Source organism: Balaenoptera ricei, chromosome X (assembly GCF_028023285.1).
Source record: "Balaenoptera ricei isolate mBalRic1 chromosome X, mBalRic1.hap2, whole genome shotgun sequence".
NCBI classification, from domain to species: domain Eukaryota; kingdom Metazoa; phylum Chordata; class Mammalia; order Artiodactyla; family Balaenopteridae; genus Balaenoptera; species Balaenoptera ricei.
The window spans coordinates 57678745-57701357 of NC_082660.1; the positions used below are offsets into that span (position 1 = coordinate 57678745).

A 22613-nucleotide genomic window follows, 5' to 3' on the forward strand; every position below is an offset into this window, starting at 1 on the left:
GAGGGAGGAAAGAAGTAAAGGGATTCACACTTGATTGACTAGCTACGTGTGTTACAAGCTATACTAGCAACTTTTCCCTTTTCCTTACTTCCTTATTTCCTCTTCCTAATAACCCTATGAGATTAATCCTTGTGGGATAATATGCCCAGATAAGGAAATTAGGGCTCAGAGAGGTTGAAGAGACTCATCAGAGGTCACACTGTTGTGACTGAGTAAGAATGAGAAGTCATTTCTGCCTCTCTTTTAAAGGTTTGCTCCCTAAAATCACATGTAAAACTGTGTGTCTATACATTTTTTAGGGGAGAAGGGTGAGCATCTATACTTTCATCACAATTTCCAAGGGTTCTGTGACTCAGAAATTAAGAACCTGTGTCCCAAAGTCCTTGACATATGCTCTCCCCCTGTACCGTTTGGAGTGGGAGTGCAGGAACCTAAAACCTAATTCTCAGGGGGAAACGTCCTCTGGGAGATTTGCCCAAAGTGTGAGGGCGTACATAAGCTTTATTCCCTTCTTCAGATCACTTTGTGACACTTGAGTGTCATTCCTATACTTGTCCTGGGAAGAGTCTTAGTGGAGCCCTGAGCATTGTAGGATAACAGGAAAGGGTCTGCCACTTCAGGCAGTGACACAGTGATCTCCAAAGCTTTACTGAGGCCCTAACTGTGCAATTGGCAATACCAAGAGGGAGAGAGGGAGAGAGAGAGATGAGGAAGAGCCAGAGATGACACATTGTTTGTCCTCAGGTCTATAGTCTAGGCAGGGAGCTCTGACTTATAAGGAAATAGTTTGGAGTTAATAGGGTGCTATAGTAGATCTGAGAATAAGAGTGTTCCTCTGGGCTTCCTGGAGGAAGTGTGGTAAAAAGAGCCTCCAGAGCAGCAAGCAAGTGGAGCAGCAAGTCCCCTGTTAGTTCTCAGGGGATCTGGGATTGAAGACACCTGGGGCCTGAGGACCAGAAGGCCCACCTCTCATAAGCTTCCAATTGATCCACAGGCCTTGGAAATGGCAGAGCTGACAGCTCGAATCTCCCAGCTGGAGATGGCCCGACAGAAAAAGGAGAGTGAGGCTGTGGAATGGCAGCAGAAGGTAAGATACAGTGCCCAAGACAAAGCAGTGTGGGATGGGGTATCATATGCATAGGCTCCAGTTCCTTAGATTCTTTTATTTATTTATTTATTTTTAAAGATAATACCTGGAAGTATCTTTTATTTTATTTTTTATTTAAAAAAAATTATTATTTTTTTAACATCTTCATTGGAGTATAATTGCTTTACAATGGTGTGTTAGTTTCTGCTCTACAACAAAGTGAATCAGCTATACATATACATATATCCCCATATCTCCTCCCTCTTGCGTCTCCCTCCCACCCTCCCTATCCTACCTCTCTAGGTGGTCACAGAGCACCGAGCTGATCTCCCTGTGCTATGTGGCTGCTTCCCACTAGCTATCTATTTACATTTGGTAGTGTATATATGTCCACGCCACTCTCTCACTTCTTCTCAGCTTACCCTTCCCCCTCCCCGTGTCCTCAAGTCCATTCTCTACATCTGTGTCTTTATTCCTGTTCTGCCCCTAGGTTCTTCAGAACCATTTTTTTTTGATTCCATATATATGTGTTAGCATACGGTATTTGTTTTTCTCTTTCTGATTTACTTCACTCTGTATGACAGACTCTAGGTCCATCCATCTCACTGCAAATAACTCAATTTCATTTCTTTTTATGGCTGAGTAATATTCCATTGTGTATATGTGCCACATCTTCTTTATCCATTCATCTGTCGATGGACACTTAGGTTGCTTCCACGTCCTGGCTATTGTAAATAGTGCTGCAGTGAACATTGTGGTACATGTCTCTTTTTGAATTATGGTTTTCTCAGGGCATATGCCCAGTAGTGGGATTGCTGGGTCATATGGTAGTTCTATTTAGTTTTTTAAGGAACCTCCATACTGTTCTCTATAGTGGCTGTATCAATTTACATTCCCACCAACAGTGCAAGAGTGTTCCCTTTTCTCCACACCCTCTCCAACATGTATTGTTTGCAGATTTTTTGATGATGGCCATTCTGACCAATGTGAGGATTTGGGTTTCTTCACGCTTCCATCCTTCCTTGACAGTGGGTATCATGGGAGAAGGAGCTCAAGGCTTTCTCAAATACTTCCCAGAATTCTCCAATACCCCCAGGGAATTTGGTACAATTACTCCTATTATACAGCTGAAGGAACTCAGGATCAGTCAGACAAAGTGACTTGGCCTACCTGGTGCCTGCTTTCTGCTGGGCCATTCTAGGCACACATAGGGATGCCGCAAGTTAGCCTGGTCTGACTGCCAGTCCTTCTCTTCCTCTGTTACTGGACAGGCTCAGATGGTACAAGAAGACTTGGAGAAGACCCGTGCAGAGCTGAAGACTGCCATGAGCACGCCTCATGTGGCAGAGCCTGCCGAGAATGAGCAGGATGAGCAGGATGAGAACGGTGCAGAGGCCAGCGCCGAACTGCGGGCTGATGCCATGGCCAAGGATCGCAGCGAGGAGGAACGTACCACTGAGGCAGAGAAGAATGAGCGTGTGCAGAAGCACCTGAAGGTATCGAGGCATGGTCATGGAGACCATGTGTATTGACTTAGTAGCCCATGGCCTTCCCTAGATCATCCGGGCACGGGAGCAGTAGAGGAGCCTGTCTCAGTGCTGTGTGGGAGCTTGAGCATTTCTCAGTGAGAACTTTCAGGGAGGGCACCTCTCACTTATTTATTTTTTATTTATTTATTTATTTTATAAATTTATTTATTTATCTTTGGCTGTGTTGGGTCTTCATTGCTGCGCGTGGGCTTTCTCTAGCTGTGGCACGCAGGCTCGGTAGTTGTGGCACATGGGCTTAGTTGCTCCGTGGCATGTGGGATCTTCCCGGACCAGGGCTCGAACCCATGTCCCCTGCATTGTCAGGCGGATTCTTAACCACTGTGCCACCAGGGAAGTCCCACCTCTCACTTATTAATCAGAGCCTGGACCGCCTCTTCCTTTTTTTTTTTTTGTTTTTTTTGCACCGTCCTCCACCCATATTCCATGTACCTCATATTCAGAAAATACTTAGTTGTCACAATTCCTACTTGAATCTTTGGTGTATTGTTCTACTCTCAGGATTCTGTCATCAGTTGATCTGCTAAGTTGGTGTTTTGGTTTTTTTGTTTTGTTTTTTTAAATTCTTGCCCCACTGCAGTTCTAACAGGGCTGGAAATGGCTCTCAAAAAATGTGTGTGTCTGTGTTTGTGTGTATAAAGAGGGGGGCAGGGGTGGGGGTTGAGAGAGAAAGGTGGTGGAGAGGGTGGGAGGAAGGTAAGAAGGAAATAAATCAGGAAATACATCTGATTAACGAGGGGAGGTAAAATGAGAGGAAGCCATTAACCCCTTATCCCCTTGCACCCTCACAGGCCCTCACTTCAGAGCTGGCCAATGCCCGTGATGAGTCCAAGAAGACTGCTAATGACATGATTCATGCTGAGAACATGCGACTGGGTCGAGACAAATACAAGACCCTGCGCCAGATCCGGCAGGGCAATACTAAGCAGCGCATTGATGAGTTTGAGTCCATGTAATGGGCACCCAGCCTCTAGGGACCCCTCCTCCCTTCTTCCTTGCCCCACACTCCTACACTCTTGCCTAACTCACACTGTGCTGGAGCCACTAACTAGAGCAGCCCAGGAGTCATGCCAAGCATTCAGTACAGCCATGGGACCAAACCTAGCCCCTCAGCCCTCACTCACTTCCCTAGGCAGAGAGACGGCCCACTGTGGTGATGATGGGACCCTCTTTTTCCTCTATCCCAGGTGATCTAGCTTGCTAGAAGAGATCACTTTCTCAGCTCAGAGGCACTTCCCACTTGATTTGGGAAATACCCCCACATTTACTGTTGCTCTGCAGGAGTCAAGTGTAGTATGTTGAAAACTGGCCCCCCCCACTCCTCTTCATGGTCCTGTGATTTGCAGAATTGGAACATCACAGGGTTTAGAGAAGGAGGTGGAGCCTTGGCTGTATGCTCTAGGATGTCAACTGCCCTAGGATTAGGCCTCCCAGTGTCCATTCCTTCTATGGTTGTTTAGGCTTTGTAATGATCGGAGGCTAAAAAGATGTTCACTCATTCTTCTCTCTACCTCCCAGATTGGGCCTGTTACAAACTCGGTCCCAGTAAACCTTGTCCCTGAGTTCAGGGACTCAGTTTCTCTTCAGGGTGATATGGGGGAGACAGTGCCTGCAAGAGGCTTCACCAACATCCTGGAAGGCCGTTGGCCATTCTGTTCAGAAAAGATTGGGTAGAGGATCTGCCCCTATGCCTTATGGGAGCCTAGACTTGTTTCAAGTGAGCTCTATGGGCAGAGATATCCCTTACTTATTATTCTGTGTTCCTCTTCCCCTCTTGGGATCTGCCCCTCCCCACTCCAATCCCCAAACCCCCTCCAGGTAGAACAGTAGGGATGGTTACCCCCAAACCCAGCCAGCCCCATCCAGAACTCTTGCTAAAGGGAGGAAATATTCACACGTGGCTTCAGTATTTTACCTGCCAGGGGTCCCAGACCACTTCTCCCTTCAGAGTTACTTGGACCACAGCTCCTGTTTCAGGGCCATTAAGGCCTTGGTTTGGTGAGCCCTGGATCTTGATGTCAGTTGGCTCAATTGGTGAGTGGGTGGAAGAAGCTGAGTATGGTGAGAGAAGCTTGTGGCCCAGATCCTACAGTTTACACCTCTCCAAGGTGGTGATTGGGTCCTGCCTCTGTTTAATAAACCTCTAACCCAGGTCTTGCCACCAGCTGTGCTATCCCTTGGAGCTGTAAACCAGAGAGCTGTTAGGGGCTCTGGCCTGGTCCTTTTCACACCCCCACCTCTTTCTTTCAACCCAGGAGCAGCCTCCTCCTCCTCTCTGTCTCATGTGTGCTCTTTTTCTTTCCACCAGTATTATATATTTTAGTGGCATCTAACTCAATATTGATTTCTGTGTTTCTTGCTAATGCACCCTTAGAAGATATTAGTGTTGGGACAGGATCGTTTTGGCCTCATTCCCTTGCCACCCCTACACCTAGGAAGCATATACTATATTGTAAAAGAATATTTTGCCAGAAAAATTAATGTAGGAAGCTTTCAGTATTAGTGATATCACCCGTCACTGTAGGTCATACAATCCTTTTTTAAGGTTCTTGGTATTTGGTTTTATTGTTCCTTTTTTTGCCTTCTCCTCAGCGTTCATTCCCCAAGGGGCCCTACTGTCCTTCCATGCAGTGCCCCTAGCCCAGAGTCCATGGCTTTGATCCCTCCCTCCCCTTGCCTCCTGCTTGACCTTGCGGAGTCTTATGTGCATTGCTGTGAATTATATTGACACTCTCTTGGTGATATGCCCTATATTGGCTAAATTCAAACCTGGAATTGTGGGGCAATCTAGCTGCCTTAAAGGTAGTACCCCCCGCCCCAGGGAAGCTGGGGAAAAAGGTTAGATTTTATATTCAGTTTTTTTGTGTGTGTATTTTTGGGGTTTTTAAAATTTGTTTTCGGAGGGGTTTATGCTTAACCAATGTTCTATTTCAGTGCCAATAAAATCTAGGAAGACTTCACTGTGACTTGATCTTTCTTTGTGGCATGAGTGGGTGGCTGTAAGATACTTCACTGTAATTTGCACTCTGTGGACCACTTTCCTATCCCTGGTCTCATTTCATTCTCACTTCAGTCCTATGGAGAGTGGATATGACTATCCTCGTTTTATAGAGGAGGAAATGGACTTGAAAAAGTAGAATAACTGCCCAATGGCACAGGACTATATGACTTAATAGCCTGTGTCCTTTCCATAGCCCTAGGCCATTTTTTTCTGGTGTAGATGGGCCCTGTATTGACCATATGATGCTCCTGGGCTTGTTTGGCATTGGGGCTTTGGGGCTGCTTGTGGGGGGTGGTTTATATCTCTGGACTCCCCCTGGGGTGGTCAGGCCCTATCCTGCCTCTTTTCAGGAAGGCCTCCAGGCTTGCTCACCTCCTATTATCCTCACTTATTGCAGTGCCAGTGAAGGTCAGAGAAATTACCTTGAGCCCTGTTGCAAAAGGTAGTAAGGAGTGGAGTATGAAGTAAGAATGGAGACTAGTATATGTATGTACAAAAGATGTACTTTATGGTTTATAAAACATGGCAATTTTGTAGCCTAGATATGGTTATCCCAGTTTTACAGACGAGGAAACTGAGACCCAGATCAGCCTTCCAGGCCGTCTTGGACCTGGCATACTCTCTCACTTACCAGCTCCCTTCTTGGTGAGCCAATACTTGCAAGGAAAAGTAAGTATGTATTCTGTGAGCTTTAAATCCTTACGACAACCCTTTGAGGCAGTGGCTCTCAAACTTGTCTGCATATTAGAATCTTAAAGATTCCAAAGCCTAGACCACATCCTCACATCAAATTATAATCTCTAGTAGTGGGACACAGGTATCAATGTATTTAATGATTCCAAGGTGTAGGTTTCCAGCAGTTAAGGAAGTGGGGGGAAGCCATCTGAGAAGTAGATCTGGATATATAAGAGAGTAACATGAGAGATCCTTGCAGTGATACTCTATCTTGATGATGTCAATATTAATATCTTGGTTGTGATGTTATACCATAGTTTACAAGATATTACCATTGGTGGAAAGTGAATAAAGTGTACATGAGATCTCTTTGTATTATTTATCTTATAACTGCATGTGAATCTACAGTGATCTCAAAAGAAAAAGATTTAATTTTTAAAAGGGGTGGTGGTACTCCTGGGTATATATCCAAGAGTAATGAGTGCTTCTGTCCACCAAAAGACCTAGCAGTACTATTTGCAATAGCTCCAAATCTGAAAACAACACAAATATTCATCAACTAGAGAATGGACAAAACTATAGTATATTCATACAATGGTATATTGCTCAGCAGTAGAAATTAAAGAAAAAACAACTACTGACACAACGATATGAATGAATCTCACAGGTAATATCTTGTACAGAAAAAAAAGTAGACACAAAAGAGAACATATAATTCCATTTATGTCAAGCTCTAGAGCAGGCATGGTTGTCTGGAGCTGGGGTGGGAGGGATTGACTGGAAAGTGGCACAAGGAAACCTGAAGTCATGGAAATACAATTGGTTTGGGTGGTGGATACAGGGTATAAACATGTAAAAATTCATCAAGGTGTATGTAAATTACAAATCCATGAAAAAGAAAAGATAAAGGGGGGGTTCCCTCGCTGCAAAAGTTTGAAAATATCTAGAATAATGGTTCTCAAATTTTACTGTCTATTGGAATCACTTTGTGGGCTGCTTAAAACAGATTACTAGACTCCACCTCCAGAGTCTCTGATTCAGTGGGTCTGAAGTGGAACCTGAGAATTTGCATTGATGCTGCTGTTCCAGGGGCCACACTTTGAGAGCCACTGGAGTCCAGACTAGACAAATACTTTCCTGAGAGATAAGAGACTTGTCTAAGGTCACACAAGCAGTCAGGCAAATAGGGGCCTAGAACTTGCTTCCTGACTCTTCGGTGGGCCTTCAAGGCCTAGGTCAGGCCTTCTCTGCCATCCAGGAGTAGTGCTCCATTGCTTGCTTTACTATATCCCTTAATTATAATATCTGATCAGGAAGGGACCAGAGAGATTCCTGGATCTAATCCTTTCTCCCCATTCTATAGAGTGGGAAACTGAAGCTCAAGGATCAAAGGTACTTGTCCACAGTCCCAATAGCAGGACTTAGCCTTGAACTATCTCCTGTATCTGCCCCAGACCTGTACACAGTCTACCATGGGGCACCCTTACTGTCTTAGCTGCTTTGTTTCCAATCCTCTTCCTAAAGATATCTCCCCATCCCACATTTACATATCTGTGCATAGGTGATGTGTCTTGAAGCCTTTAGTCAAGATCTTGAGGAAATAGGCTACACTACTTCTAGATCCTTTTCTAGAGCTGAAATGGAGGGCTCCAAGCCTGTTGCTCTTTGAGAACATCCATTACCTTGCTTAGCTTAGGGAGCATTCATGACTCCAGAATTTGACTTGTCTTTTCTTCCACTATTCATCATCATCTATCTCCCCCCAGCACTTTACATTCTAGACATAGTAGATCCTTCCCAGCCCCTCAACATCTCAGATTTGCTCATGGCTTTGTAATAATAATTGTAATTATAATTAATGTTTACTAAGCACTTACTGTATGTCGGACACTCTTCAATGTGCTTTATAGTTCTTCATGTTATTTTCACATCTCTGAGTCAAGGCCAATTATTACAGATGAGGAAACTAAGGCACAGAGAGGATAAATAAATTGTCAAAGGTCACACAGCTTGGAGTGACAGAGACAAGATTTAAATATTTCTTGGAGCCTCAAATTCAGAATGCCTAATAAGCAAATATATTCTCTATATTGTCACCCTATTCTGCTTATCCTCATCTGTTCCCCTCTCACTTGGTGGCACCACTATCTACTCATTTTTCCAAAATAAGAACCTGGATATTTTCCTTGACAATTCCCTCTCGTCTTACCATGTCCCTGTTCCCAGTCCTCCTGCCTTTAATCCTGCTCCCTAAATAACTTTTAATGCCGCATCTCCTTACTCCTCCTCTGGTGCTGGCACGATTGTCATGGCTTCCTCACTAGATCTCCTGTCTACCTTTCTACCCTCTGCTGCCAGCCACCTGCTAGAAACCCCTATACCCTTCTCATCTTCTTTGCTCAGATTCTCCTACTAGGTTGGTCCTGGTCCTTATTTTTGTTCCTTTTATATTCTAAGCTCATTCTAGTATCAAGGCCTTTAACTGTCCCACTATCTGCAATGCTCTTCCAATGGCTGGCTCCTAATTGTTCAGGTCCCAATTCATGGAGTCCTTCCTTTCCTACCCTATCTAAATTAGTCCCCAACTCCCAACACATACACACCTACAATAAATAAAACATATGACTTCTTATATGACAGATACTGTTCTAAGTTCTCTCTATATATTAAATCATACTCATTATGCTTCCATGAGGTAAATACTTTTTATTACCTCATTATAGATGAGGAAGGAAACTAAGGCACAGAGAAATTAAACAGCTATAGAAGGTGTGGCCAAGATGGTGGATTAGAAAGACCCTGAGCTCACCTCCTCCAATGGACACACCAAAATCAAAACTATTTACAGAGCAACTATCTATGAGAATGATCTGAAGACTAGCAGAAAAGATTTTCCACAACTAAAGATTTTTAAAAGGAACCAAAACAAGATGAGTGGGAGGGGCAGGGACATGGTATAGTCAAGACCCACACCTCCAGGTGTGCAACCCACAAATGGGAAGATAATGACAATTGCATAGTTCTCCCCAAGGAGCAAGGGGTCTGAACCCCACATCAGGCTTCCCGGCCCAGGAGTCTTGCCCCAGGAAAGCAAACCTTCAGAACATCTGGCTTTGAGGCCAGCAGGGCTTACATATCGGAGAGCCAGAGGAAACAGAGACTCTGCTATTAACAATTTTACATGCTCCAAGCCCCAGTGCAGAGGCAGTAATTTGAAAGGAGCCTGGGTCAGACACACTGATGATCTTAGAGAGCCTCCCAGAGAGAGAGACAGCAATTGAGAATCTCCCTGGGGATGGAGATGCTGGCGGTAGCCATTTTGGGGAACTCATTTTACTGTGAGGACACTCATGCTGGCAAGCACTATTTTGGAGTCCTCTCTCTAACCTACAAGTGCCGGAGGCTTACTCACCACCAGTGGGCCAGCACCAACCCTGAGCCCCCTGGGCCCTGCAGCCAGCTGCACCAGGACCAGCCCTGCCTGCCAGTGAGCCAGTGGGCCAGTGACCATCACATGAGACAGGGCCTGGCAGTCAACTGGGCTGGTGGCCATCTTCACCTACCAGCACAACCACAGTAGTAAGCCTTGCCACAGAGAAGGGCCCATGCAACCAACATGGAAGTTACCACTAGAGCATATAGCTCTGGTGACCAGAGGAGAGTATGCTTCTGGGCCTCATAGGATGTCTCCTACATAAGGCCACTTCTCCAAGATCAGAATATGTAACAGACCTACATAATACATAGAAATAAACAGAGAAAATTAGGCAAAATGAAGAGACAGAGTACTATCTTCCAAATGAAAGAACAAGACATAATCTCAGAAAAAGAAAATAAATGGAGATAAATAACCTACCCAAAAAGGAGTTCAAGGTAACAATCATAAATGCTTAATGAACTTGGGAGAAGAATGAATGAACAGACAGAGAATCTTAACAAATAGAAAATACAGAGAAAGAACCAAACATAGCTGAAGAATACAATAATTGGAATAAAAATTACACTAGAATGAATCAACAGTAGATTAGAGGATACAGAAGAATGAATCAGCAAACTGGAAGGCAAAGTAGTTGAAATTACCAAAGCTGAACAGGAAAAAGAAAAATGAATTAAAAAAAAATTAGGATAGTTTAAGACACCTCAAGGACAAAATCAAGCATACTAATTTTTGCATTATAGGAGTCGCAGAAGGAGGAGAGAGAGAGAGAGAGAGAGAGAGAGAGAGAGATGTACAGGGAACATATTGGAGACATAATAGCTGAAAACTTACCTAACTTGGGAAAGGAAACAGGCACCCAGGTCTAGAAAGCACAGAGTCCCAAACAGGATCAACCCAAAGAGGACAACACCAAGACACATTGTAATTAAAATGGCAAAGAGGGAGGTCAAGATGGTGGAGGAGTAGGAGGATATGGAGTTCATCTCTTCCCACAAATGCAGCAAGAATAAATCTACAAATGGAACTATTCTCACAGAGCACCTGCTGAACACTAACAGAGGACCTCAGACACCTAAAAGGACAAGAAATATCCCCACATAACCAGGTAGGCCAAAAGAAAGAAGAAGGGAAAAGGAAGAGGAAAGGAAGTGGGACGGGACCTGCACCCCTGCTTGGGGGAGAGCTAAAGAAGAGGAGAGGTTTCCGCATCTGGGGAAGGCCCCTCACTGGTGAGGAGATCAGCTGGGACAGAAGGGGAGCTTCGGGGGCTTGGAGGAGAGCACAGCAACCGGTATGTGGCAGGCAGGACAGAGTGAGACCTACACAGATGGTCTGTGCCACAGCTCTGCACAGCTCAGGCTGAGATGGGTATCTGCCAGTGCACAAGGGGGATGGGTGCTGGAACGTGGGGTTTGGAGACGTGGGGAGGGGACTGCTGTTGGCTGTGAAGAGACAGCCTGAGGGGATGGGAGTAAGGAAATCTGCAAACAGGAGTGCTCATGGAGGAAGCCCGGACCACCATAGAAGCAAAGCACCATTGTTGTGTGAGGTGCAAAGGGTGGGGCCACCATTGCAGCTTCTGCCCTCAGGTGCCAACCCCTGCCTCCATGGGCACTAGGGAGGGGTCCCGCCGGAGTAGGCTTACACGACCAACCGCAGCCATCGCCTCCTCTGCCCCTCCCCACCTGGGCAACATGCTAGCCCCGATTTCTGCCTCTGCTCCCTCCTTCCTGGGCAGCCCGCTTGCCCCATCGCCTTCGCAGCTCCCTCCCACCTGACAGGCTTGTGTGCTCTGGAAGACTTTGGAGCAGATGCCAGTGGGTGGCTCACATGCAGAGGTGAGACTGAAACCACAGCTGAGTCCCAGGGGTGGTGTGACTAAGGAAGGAGAGCTGAAATCTCTCCTCCCACCAGTGTGAATGGTGGAGTTATAACTCTGCTAAAGGCTTCCTAAATTCAGCACCTGCACAACATCCGAACAGACAAGTGCTCCTGCAGCTGAGATGGGTCTGGCTTTAGCAGATGTGGGATTTGTGGGCATGTACACATGGGGGTTGGGCCAGGCCAGAATCTGAGCTACTTCTATAGCTCCCATAGCAGGTCCAGGTACATGATTACTGAAGTCCTGGGACCTGACCACAGTGATTCTGCACTGGTGGCCTGGTGAAAGAGTGCCTGAGAGACACCAGAGCCAATTGCCAACATACCTATGGTGAAAGAACTGAGACCAGTCCGGACAACAGTGTACTTTGTGAGCCAGCACAATGGGTGAAAGGGGACACAACAGAGCACACGCACAGTTGAACAGCTCCACAGGAAGAATTCTCAGTGCCTTCTCTCCCAGTGGGGGTGCTCCAATCCCACCTACCTTGCAATGCAGATCAGAAATACAGTAAAGAAACAGAACTGGGGGCCACTACTCCAAAAACTAAGGAGCAGACACTGTCCCTGACAGGGCAGTGACAACCACACAGCAAAGGAGAGGCCCCGCTCAATATCCAGGGCAGGCTCTGGTCACCAAGACACCAGTCAAACACCCTATCAAGGGAATAATGACCAGCATACACTGAGGAAAGAGGTGGCAGTCATCCATACTAAAAGGAGCCCTTGAACAACAACAAAAAAAAATTAACCCCATGCATATGCAGGCTACACAGGGACATTTCCTCTTGGAGAGCACACACAAGGCTTCACGTACAGTGAAACCCAGCAAAAAGCAGCACTTCCATAGGAACACAGGTCTAGACCTACCTAGGGGTCTTGGAGCATCTCCTGGAGAGGTGGGGTTAGATGTAGCTCACTGTGGTGGCAAGGGGATAGGTAGTGGAGGCCCCAGGCAATATTAATCACTGTGAGCTCTCCCAGAGGTACCCATCTCTACACCAAGAGCTGGCCCCACCCAACAGACAGCAGGCTCCAGTGCTGGAACGTCTCAGGCCAAACAACCAGCAAGACAGAAACACAGCCCCACCCATCAGCAGACAGGTTGCCTAAAGTTGTACTAAGCTCACAGACACCCCAAAACACAACACTTGACATTGCCCTGCCAACCACAGGGACAAGACCCAGCTCCACTCACAGGAGGGGAGGCACCAGACCCTCCCACCAGGAAGCCTGCACAAGCCCCTAGACAAATCTCACCCACCAGGGGGCAGACGACAGAAGAAAGAGGAACTACGATTCTGCAGCCTGTGGAAAGGAGACCACAAACACAGTACGCTAGACAAAATGAGAAGACAGAGAAATATGTTGCAGATGAAAGAGCAAGATAAAAACCTACAAGAACAACTAAATGAAGAGGAGATAGGCAAACTACCTGAAAAATAATTCAGAGTAATGATAGCAAAGATGATACAAGATCTCAGAAAAAGAATGGGGGCACAGATTAAGAAGATAATACAAGAAATGTTTAACAAAGACCTAGAAGAACAAACAAACAGAGATGAACAATAAAATAACTGAAATGAAAAATAAACTAGAAGGAATCAATAGCAGAATAACTGAGGCAGAAGAACAGATAAGTGAGCTGGAAGATGGAATGGTGGAAATCACTGCCACAGAAGAGAATAAAAAAAAAAGAATGAAAAGAAATGAGCACAGTCTCAGAGACCTCTGGGACAACATTTAACGCACCAACATTCGAATTATAGAGATCCCAGAAGAAGAGAAAGAGAAAGTGTCTGAGAAAATATTTGAAGAGATTGTAGTCTAAAACTTCCCTAATATGGAAATAGTCACCCAGATCCAGGAAACCCAGAGAGTCCCATACAGGATAAACCCAAGGAGGAACATGCTGAGACACATATTAATCAAACAAACAAAAATTAAATACAAAGAAAAAATATTAAAAGCAACAAGGGAAAAGCAACAAACACAATATAAGGGAATCTCCATAAGGCTATCAGCTGATTTTTCAGCAGAAACTCTGCAGACCAGAAGGGAGTGGCATGATATGTTTAAAGTGATGGAAGAGAAAAATGTACAACCAAGAATACTCTACCCAGCAAGGCTCTCATTCAGATTCGATGGAGAAGTCAAAAGCTTTACAGACAAAAAAAAGCTAAGAGAATTCTGCACATCCAATCCAGCTTTACAACAAATGCTAAAGGAACCTCTCTAGCAAGGGGGAAAAAAAAGGCCACAACTATAAATGAGAAAATCACAAATGGGAAAGCTCACTGGTAAAAGCAAACATACAGTAAAAGTAGGAAATCATCCATACACAAATATGATATCAAAATGAGCAACCATGAGAAGAGGTGAGTACAAATGCAGAAAATAGGAATTGCATTTGAAATTAAGAGACCAGCAACTTAAAACAACCTTGTATATGTATAGACTGCTATATCAAAACTTCATGGGAAATGCAACCCAAAAACTACAATAGATACACACACAAAAAAGGAAAAGCAACCCAAATACAAAAAGATGGTCATCAAACCACAAGAGAAGAGAACAAAAGAGGAAGGGAAGAAAAAAGACCTACAAAAACAAAGCCAAAACAATTAGAAAATGGAAATAGGAACATACATATTGATAATTACCTTAAATGTAAACGGATTAAATGCTCCAAACAAAAGACACAGACTAGTTGAATGGATACAAAAACAAGACCCATATATATGCTGTCTACAAGAGACCCGCATCAGACCTAGGGACACATACAGACTGAAAGTGAGTGGATGAAAAAAGATATTCCATGCAAATAGAAGTCAAAAGAAAGCTGGAGTAGCAATACTCATATTAGACAAAATAAACTTTAAAATAAAGACTGTTACAAGAGACAAGGAAGGACACTACATAATGATCAAGGGGTCAATCCAAGAAGAAGATATAACAATTGTAAATATATATGTACACAACATGGGAGCACCTCAATATATAAGGCAAATGCTAACAGCCATAAAAGGGGAAATCAAAAGTAACACAATAATAGTGGGGGAATTTAACACCCCACTGACACAAATGGACAGATCATCCAGACTGAAAATTAAAGAGGAAACACAAGCCTTAAATGACATATTAGACCAGATAGACTTAATTGCTATTTATAGCACATTCCATCGAAAGCACAGAATACACTTTCATCTCAAGTGCACACAGAACATTCTTCAGGATAGATCACATATTGGGTAACAAATCGAGTCTCAGTAAATTTAAAAAAATTGAAGTCATATCAAGCATCTTTTCTGACTACAATGTTATGAGATTAGAAATCAATTACAGGGAAAAACATTGTAAAAAACACAAACACATGGAGGCTAAATAATATGTTACTGAACAACTAATGGGTCACTGAAGGAATCAAAGAAGAAATAAAAACAATACCCAGAGACAAATGACAACCAAAACACAACGAATGAAAATGTATGGGAAACAGCAAAAGCAGTTCTAAGAGGGAAGTTTATAGCAGTACAGTCTTACCTCAGGAAATAAGAAAAATCTAAAATAAACAAGTTAACCTTACACCTAGAGCAACTGGAGAAAGAAGAACAAGCAAAACCTAAAGTTAGTAGAAGAAAAACATCATCAAGATCAGAGCAGAAATAAACAAAACAGAGATGAAGAAAACAGTAGCAAAGATCAATGACTAAAAGGTGGTTCTTTGTGATGATAAATAAAATTGATAAGCCTTAGCTAGACTCATCAAGAAAAAAAGGGAGAGGACTCAAATGAATAAAATTAGAAATGAAAAAGGAGAAGTTACAACTGTCACCACAGAAATACAAAGGATCATGAGAGACTACTACAAGCAACTGTATGACAATAAAATGGACAACATAGAAGAAAGGACAAATTATTAGAAAGGTCCTACCTTCCAAGACTGAACTAGGAAGAAACTGAATATATGAACACACCAATCACATATACTGAAATTGAAACTGTGATTAAAAATCTTCCAACAAACAAAAGTCCAGGACCAGATGGCTTCACAGTTGAATTCTACCAAACATTTAGAGTAGGGTTAACCCGAATCCTTCTGAAAGTCTTCTAAAAAAGTGCAGAGTAAGGAACACTCCCAAGGTCATTATACAAGGCCACCATCACCCTCATACCAAAACCAAAGATATCACAAAAAAAGAAAATTACACGCCAATATCACTGATGAACATTGATGCAAAAATCCTAGCAAACCAAATCCAACAACATATTAAAAGGATTATACACCATGATCAGCTGGGAACTATCTGAGGGATGCAAGGATTCTTTAATATGCGCAAATCAATCAATGTATACTATACTTAAGAAGCTTGGCTGTTTATTTCCTATTCATGATTTCTGTACTTATTTCCTTTCTATTCTTTAGGATTTGTTACTATCACTTTTGATGGATGTTAGTCTCAGCTGAGGACCCTTTGGAAAAAGGTCTGTGCCACATATGAGGGACCATCCAACTTTGGAGGAATCAATCCCACCCCAAATATGTTGGTTCAGAATATTCAAGGGAGATGCCTGGCAATTTGTAATTGAAAGAACTCCCATTCCAAGTGATTGCAAGTATTAGATAAGTTTTGGAAATGATGCCTAAAAGAAGACATTTTGATAGGGAAAATGTACACAAGTTGTCTGCCCCATGATCTATGTCCCAAATTGTGCAGTTCCCCAGTCAGCACCTAGCCCAGAGCCCCGTATCCACTCTCTGGTCTCACTGATGCCCTGCTCTCAGCCTGTATGTCTGGAGGGAAAGAAATCATCTGTCTTTCTGGCAGATGACCTTTTTTATTACCTATCTCATTCAATACCAAGCATCCCAAAGGAACATGACCATGAGGAATATATTCATAACACCTGAGACGTAGAAAATGTCAGTGGTCTACAAGATCTTTGATATCATGTGGTCCAACACCTTTGCTTCCAGTTTCCCCAACCCAACCCAACTCAACTCCCATTATACAGATGAGGAAGATGAAGCTGAGAGGAGAAGTGACTTGACCAAAGTCACATCCTAAATTACTTATTTCTACTCAACATCGCTAATTATTAGAGAAACGAAAATCAAAACTACAATGAGGTATCACTTCACACCAGTCAGAATGGCCATCATTAAAAAGTCTACAAATAATAAATTCTGGAGGGGGTGTGGAGAAAAGGGAGCCCTCCTACACTGTTGGTGGGAATGTAAATTGGTGCATCCACTATGGAAAACAGTATGGAGGTTCCTTAAAACACTGAAAAGTTGCCTTGATCCAGCAATCCCACTCCTGGGCATATATCCAGAGAAAACTCTAATTCAAAAGGATACATGTACCTCAATGTTCATAGCAGCACAATTTACAAAAGCCAAGACATGGAAGCAACTTAAATGTCCATCAGCCGATGAATGGATAAAGAAGATGTGATATATATATATAATACACACACACACACACACAAACACACAAAATGGAATACTACTCAGCCATAAACAAAAAAATGAAATAATGCCATTTGCTGCAACATGGAAGGACCTAGAGATCGTCATGCTGGTGAAGTAAGTCAGACAGAGAAAGACAAATACCATGTGATATCACTTATATGTGGAATCTAAAATATGATACAAATGAACTTAGTTGCAAAATAGAAACAGACTCACAGACACAGAAAACAAATTTATGGTGCACCAAGGGGGAAAGAGTGTGGGGGAGGGATAAATTGGGAGTCTGAGATTAGCAGATAAAAACTACTATATATAAAATAGATAAACAACAAGGTCCTACTGTATAGCACAGGGAACTATATTAAATATCTTGTAATAAACTATAATGGAAATGAATATGAAAAAGAATATATATATATATATACACATATGTATACAGATATATATGTATACATATATATGTAACTAAATCACTTTAATTACACCAGAAACTAACACAACATTGTAAATCAACTATACTCCAAAAAAAAAATACTTGCATCTAGTGGTCAGAGCGTCCACTTTTTATGCCAGTTTCTAATTGACCATTGCCTGTTTGGGCTGGAAAAATCAGGCAGTTCTGGGTATCAATTCCAGCACTTGTACCTACTAACTGTGTACTCTTGGAGAGGTTACTTCATCTCTCAGAACCTCCATTTCCTTCTCTGTAAGATGGAGGACCAATAATAATCCTAACCACACGAAATACCCAGTATATAGTAGGTGCTCAAAAAGCATTATTATTACTCTTTTTGGTCCCCTTTCCCTTCCCTAAAACACACAGGATGGTGAATGTCCATTAAAAACCATTAATGGTGATGGCCACTAAAGGACCACACCTTCCTAGTCCCTCTCACACTCAAATTCCCAACTTTCCTCCCTTTGCCCTTTGAAATTTGAGAATTTCAGCCTTACTGAAGCCCAAGCAAGCTGTTTGGAGCTAGAGGGCTGAGAGTGATGTTCGCCTATCCCCTGGGTAGATTCAGTAAAACTTCAAATCTGATACTACCACCACAGTTTAATTCATCTTCCCAAGACAGGGACCTAGATAATGGGATGAAGGGATGTGGAAGGAGTGTTGGGACAGGGCAGGAAGGAGGGGCTAAGGAAGAGAACAGGTGATTGGCAATTACAGTCCCCCCCAGGGGACTGCAGTAGTTGATGTATGTCAGGGAATAATTTTTACAAAGAAAGGAAGGGAGAGAGGGAAGGAGAAAGGAAGAAAGATGGAAGGAAGGAAAGAAAGAAGGAAGATGGAAGATAGGAAGGAAGGAAAGGGGGAAACTGAATGCAAACAGAAGCTGGGTATGATACTCACAGTGTTAGGCTGTCCAGCAATCAAAGAGAGCTGGGATCTTCAGTGAGGAAGGGATCATCAGAAATTAGACCTTTCTCCCGTTGGGAGAAAAGATTATACTAGCGCCAAGCCAGGCAGAGCAGATGGCTTCTGATTATACAGGATGTCACTGTCTCTTTCTTTTTCCCTCTCCCTAACCCATTGCAATAATAGAAAACCCTGAGTTACCAGGAAGTTCTTCCTTAAGTACGGCTTAAATTCTTCTTGTGGTAGGAGCAGTTGGTTTCTGTCCCCATTAAGACCTTATGTTTGGAGCATGTATTATAGTTGAAAACTGTTTTCACCTCTATTATATCCATGATAGTCTCCACAACCCAATACAGTTAGTATCATTATTCTATATGGTAGCTGAGGAAACTGAAGCCCAAAGAGATTAGGGTCCCACCTTATCAGGGGTGGCATCAGGGTCAAGTCTGGTGTTTTTTTGTTTGTTTTGTTTTGTGTTTTGTTTTGATATTTTCGTTTTGCTCTCCTCCCCTTTCTAGGCAGGTATGGGTCATTTGCTCCTGAGGAAAGGTGGTAGACACTCCAAAAAGAGGCTATTGAATTTTTTCTTGTGGGATGATATTTTGCCATTCCTAAGGCTTGGAAAAATTTCTCTTTCTCCTGGGTTGAGGGGTATACCTTCCTTAAAGTAACATTCCATCCTCAGATACCCCTTGTGTCTCAAAACTTAGCTTGGACTCCTTAAATACCACTTGTTATAATATTGATGGTAGTAATAATGCACTAGTAAATGCACTAGGCACTTACTTAGATTAACTCATGTCACCCTCTCCTCAGCCCTGTGAAGTTGTATCATTATTATTTCCATTTTGCAGCTAAGGACACTCAATCACAGAAAGGTCAAGTAGCTGGAGTGGAGTGTAGGGAAGTAGGACTGGCCTTGGTCCTAGATTCTTATAGAAAGGGCTAAGAAAGGTCATGATGTGGGAGAAAGGAAGCAAACCTTGGCTGAATGTTGATATGATTAGTTCCTTGTTCTCAGTAAGCCACTTAGGCTTAGGGCATTGTGCTCATTGATAGCAGGGAGAACCCTACATTGGGCTACATCTATAGTTCTTTCTCTGACCACACCCCTCCCTATCACCCACCATCCCTATAATGGTGAATCTGAGATTATCATAGGGTTTTAAGGCTACTGAGCTCTGCTCTAGGTTTGGAGATACCAGTCTAGGAATGCTCCCTGTAGACTTAGAGTTCTCTGGCCACCTTCAGTCTTTGCACCCTGGAATATTTCCAGGAAACCTATCCTTAAATGAGATACTGCCCCTCATCAGCACTTCCCATTCTGAAGTAAGGAAACAGTGACAGAATTAAGACTAGGACCAAGGCCTTTCTTTCAGAGGCTCCTTAAGAAAAGAGAGACATACTTTGTTATTAGCCTGTTTCTCTGAAACTTGGGGATCTCTAGAGAATGCAGAGCTGCCCATCTAAAACTCTATCTCTTTGCAAAGATTTTACCAGGCAGTCCAACACCATGCCTGGCACAGGTGTTCACCTAAGTCTGCTGAATAGTACCAAGCTGAATTTGGAACAGGGCACCAAGGACAATGGGGCATTTGCCCATGGTAGGTGAAGGTAGACCTCGGACCCTCTTTCCCATGGCCTGATCTCTTGGGAGTTGTAGAAATGAAGGTATATTTGTTGGTTGGTTTAGAAAGTGACCTTAGAGGGAAGAAAGAATCATCATTGAAGATGTGGCCCAAAGTCACTGAACAAACAGGTGGTATCACTGAAGGTGTGAGCAGCTGAGGAGGTGTTAATAGGAATGTTTAGGTGTCTGCAGACAGGCATAGGGACCAACACGTAGGTTCCTCAATAGGGCCTATGGAGAATAAAGCGTGCCAAAAGGCCTTATGTAATCTGAGGAAGTAGGGGATACTTTTGAAGATTTCACATGATGAAAATAAGAAGACTTTTATTTTAAAGCTTAGAATAAACAGAGCAGGAATTTTTCTCTGTTTGGTTTGCTGCTATATCCCCAGCACCTAGAACTTGGCTCATAGTAGGTGCTCAGTAAACATTTTTAAAATCAATTAATGAATTTACAGATATGGCAACTGAAACAGATTTATCCAAAGTCACACAGTGGCAGAATTGGGGGGTTGGTGGTTAGGAGACCCCAGGCCTCCACTATACTAACCTATAGGTCCTTTCAAGTCCACCTGGATAAACTGACACAATTCATCTTCCCTCAAGAAAAAATAAAATATAACTTTTTTGTTTCTTTGGTATAAAAATGATGCATGCTTATTTTGAAAAATACAAAAAAGAAGGAAATTACTTAGTATACCAGTTCTCAAACACAATCAAGGTAAATACATTGCTGGATTCTCTTTCCAGTAATTTCTTTTCTACATATAGGTCTTTGTTTCACAGGTCAATGTTATATTTCCCTATTCCAAAAATCCCATGTTCCAATCAAACTGCAACACTCGTTTCTTCATTGTGTCTTCTATTTTCCCATTTCTACCCTTTCACCCGTGGGATTCCTTCAATCTGGTACATTTCTGTGTGTCTTTATTCTACCTATCTTTCAAGATCCTTATTAAATGCTAAATTTTCCATGGCACAATTTGATTTTTTCTTTCTTATGGTATTGATTAAATACATTTTATTTCATACTCCTCACTTCATGTCCTACCCCACCAAGTGTGAGCAATTTAAAGATTAGTCCCATATCTGACTCCACTCTTTCTCCCCCAACAGCATAGCCTATCACTATGTCTGCCATAGAGTATGTGCTCTGTAAAGACTGAATTGATTCAACCATGGTATAATAAATTTATTGGACACAGATTATGTGCCAGGCACTGTGTTAAGCACTTTACATGCACTAACTCATTGCGAAAACACAATATTCCTATGGGTAAGTACCATTATTACTTCTGTTTTAGAGATGTGAAAACAGAATGACAGAGGCTACGTAATTTTTCCAAGGACATACCACAGTATAATATGATTCAAACCCAAGCTATTTGACATCAGGACGCATACTCTTAACTGTTATGCTCTGTTGCCTCTGAAAATCAGGGACAGAAAATGATGGGATGGAAGCAAGGAAATAGTTCAGGCACCGAAGGATACACGAAGTGGCAGAGTAAACACAAAACACCTTCATGCAACATCAGTTTTACTTATAGATTTGGCGGGGGGAGGGGGAGTAAACAATTTAAATAGTGTTACTTTTATCTTAAAACAAACATGGCTATATCAAAGAAAACAAAACTTGCATAAATATTTGATACACAACATAACATTTCAAAGAAAATTTGGCTTGTAGTTAGCTGTTTTGGGTTGCATCCCTAGCACACCACAGAAGGACAGAATATTCCCCCCAACTTCCTGGAGTATATGAGAAACACTGGCTCAGAGGGCCATGACAAGAGTGATGGTGGATGTCAGTGGTGAAGAGCATGGGTGAAGTAATAGTTGGAATGCTAGTGGGCTGGAATGGTAACAATTATGTTGACACTTCGGGTAGCAGCGATGACAGTCCTGACAACGGTGATGATGCCAGTGGTGACACATGAGATGAGAGCGGTGAAGATGAACAGTGCTGATCATAGTAGCTATGGTGATTATTTAATCACGGCCCGGCTTCTTGCCAAACTCTGGGTCACCTCCAGAATCAAATTGAATTAGAAGTTGTTATTTGCTCTCTCACCACCCCTCCATCCAAATTTCAGGACCCCATTTAGGAAGCCTTAGCCATTTTGCAAACTCCTGCTATTTCCCATGAATGCATGTTCAGGACTCCATGAAGTTCCCTCTATCTGAGCTACCTGCCCCCTCCTCCCACCTCATTTATACATGCAGCTTCTTTATCTTTCAAGACTCAGCTCTAGAATGTCCTCACACAGCCCCTCCTAGCCAGGTGGACTCAAGTACTCCTGCACCTGTGCTCCCATAGCACCCTCTATTTGAGCATTTGTCACACATTAGCTTTGAGAGTCATTTTCCACTTAAGATGTTGCCTTCCATCAGCCTTGGGATGTGGAAGAGGGTGAGGGTAGATCAATAAGAGATTAGTTTTCTCACTGTAAGATTGCAGTTTGGCCCAAAGTCACTGAACAGCCAGGTGCTTATTTTGAAGACTCAGAATCTT

The 22613-nt window shown here is 42.9% G+C and overlaps 1 protein-coding gene across 1 annotated transcript in view; it reads left to right on the forward strand.

The window, feature by feature from the left end:
* MSN (moesin) overlaps positions 1-5594 on the forward strand; it is a 66612-nt gene extending 61018 nt beyond the window's left edge. The window contains exons 11-13 of the mRNA XM_059910036.1: positions 995-1087; positions 2359-2583; positions 3426-5594. Of these exons, the coding sequence (XP_059766019.1) occupies positions 995-1087; positions 2359-2583; positions 3426-3590 (483 nt within the window). The 3' untranslated portion in view covers positions 3591-5594. The remainder of the gene's footprint in view (positions 1-994; positions 1088-2358; positions 2584-3425) is intronic.
* Positions 5595-22613: the final 17019 nt, after the last annotated feature.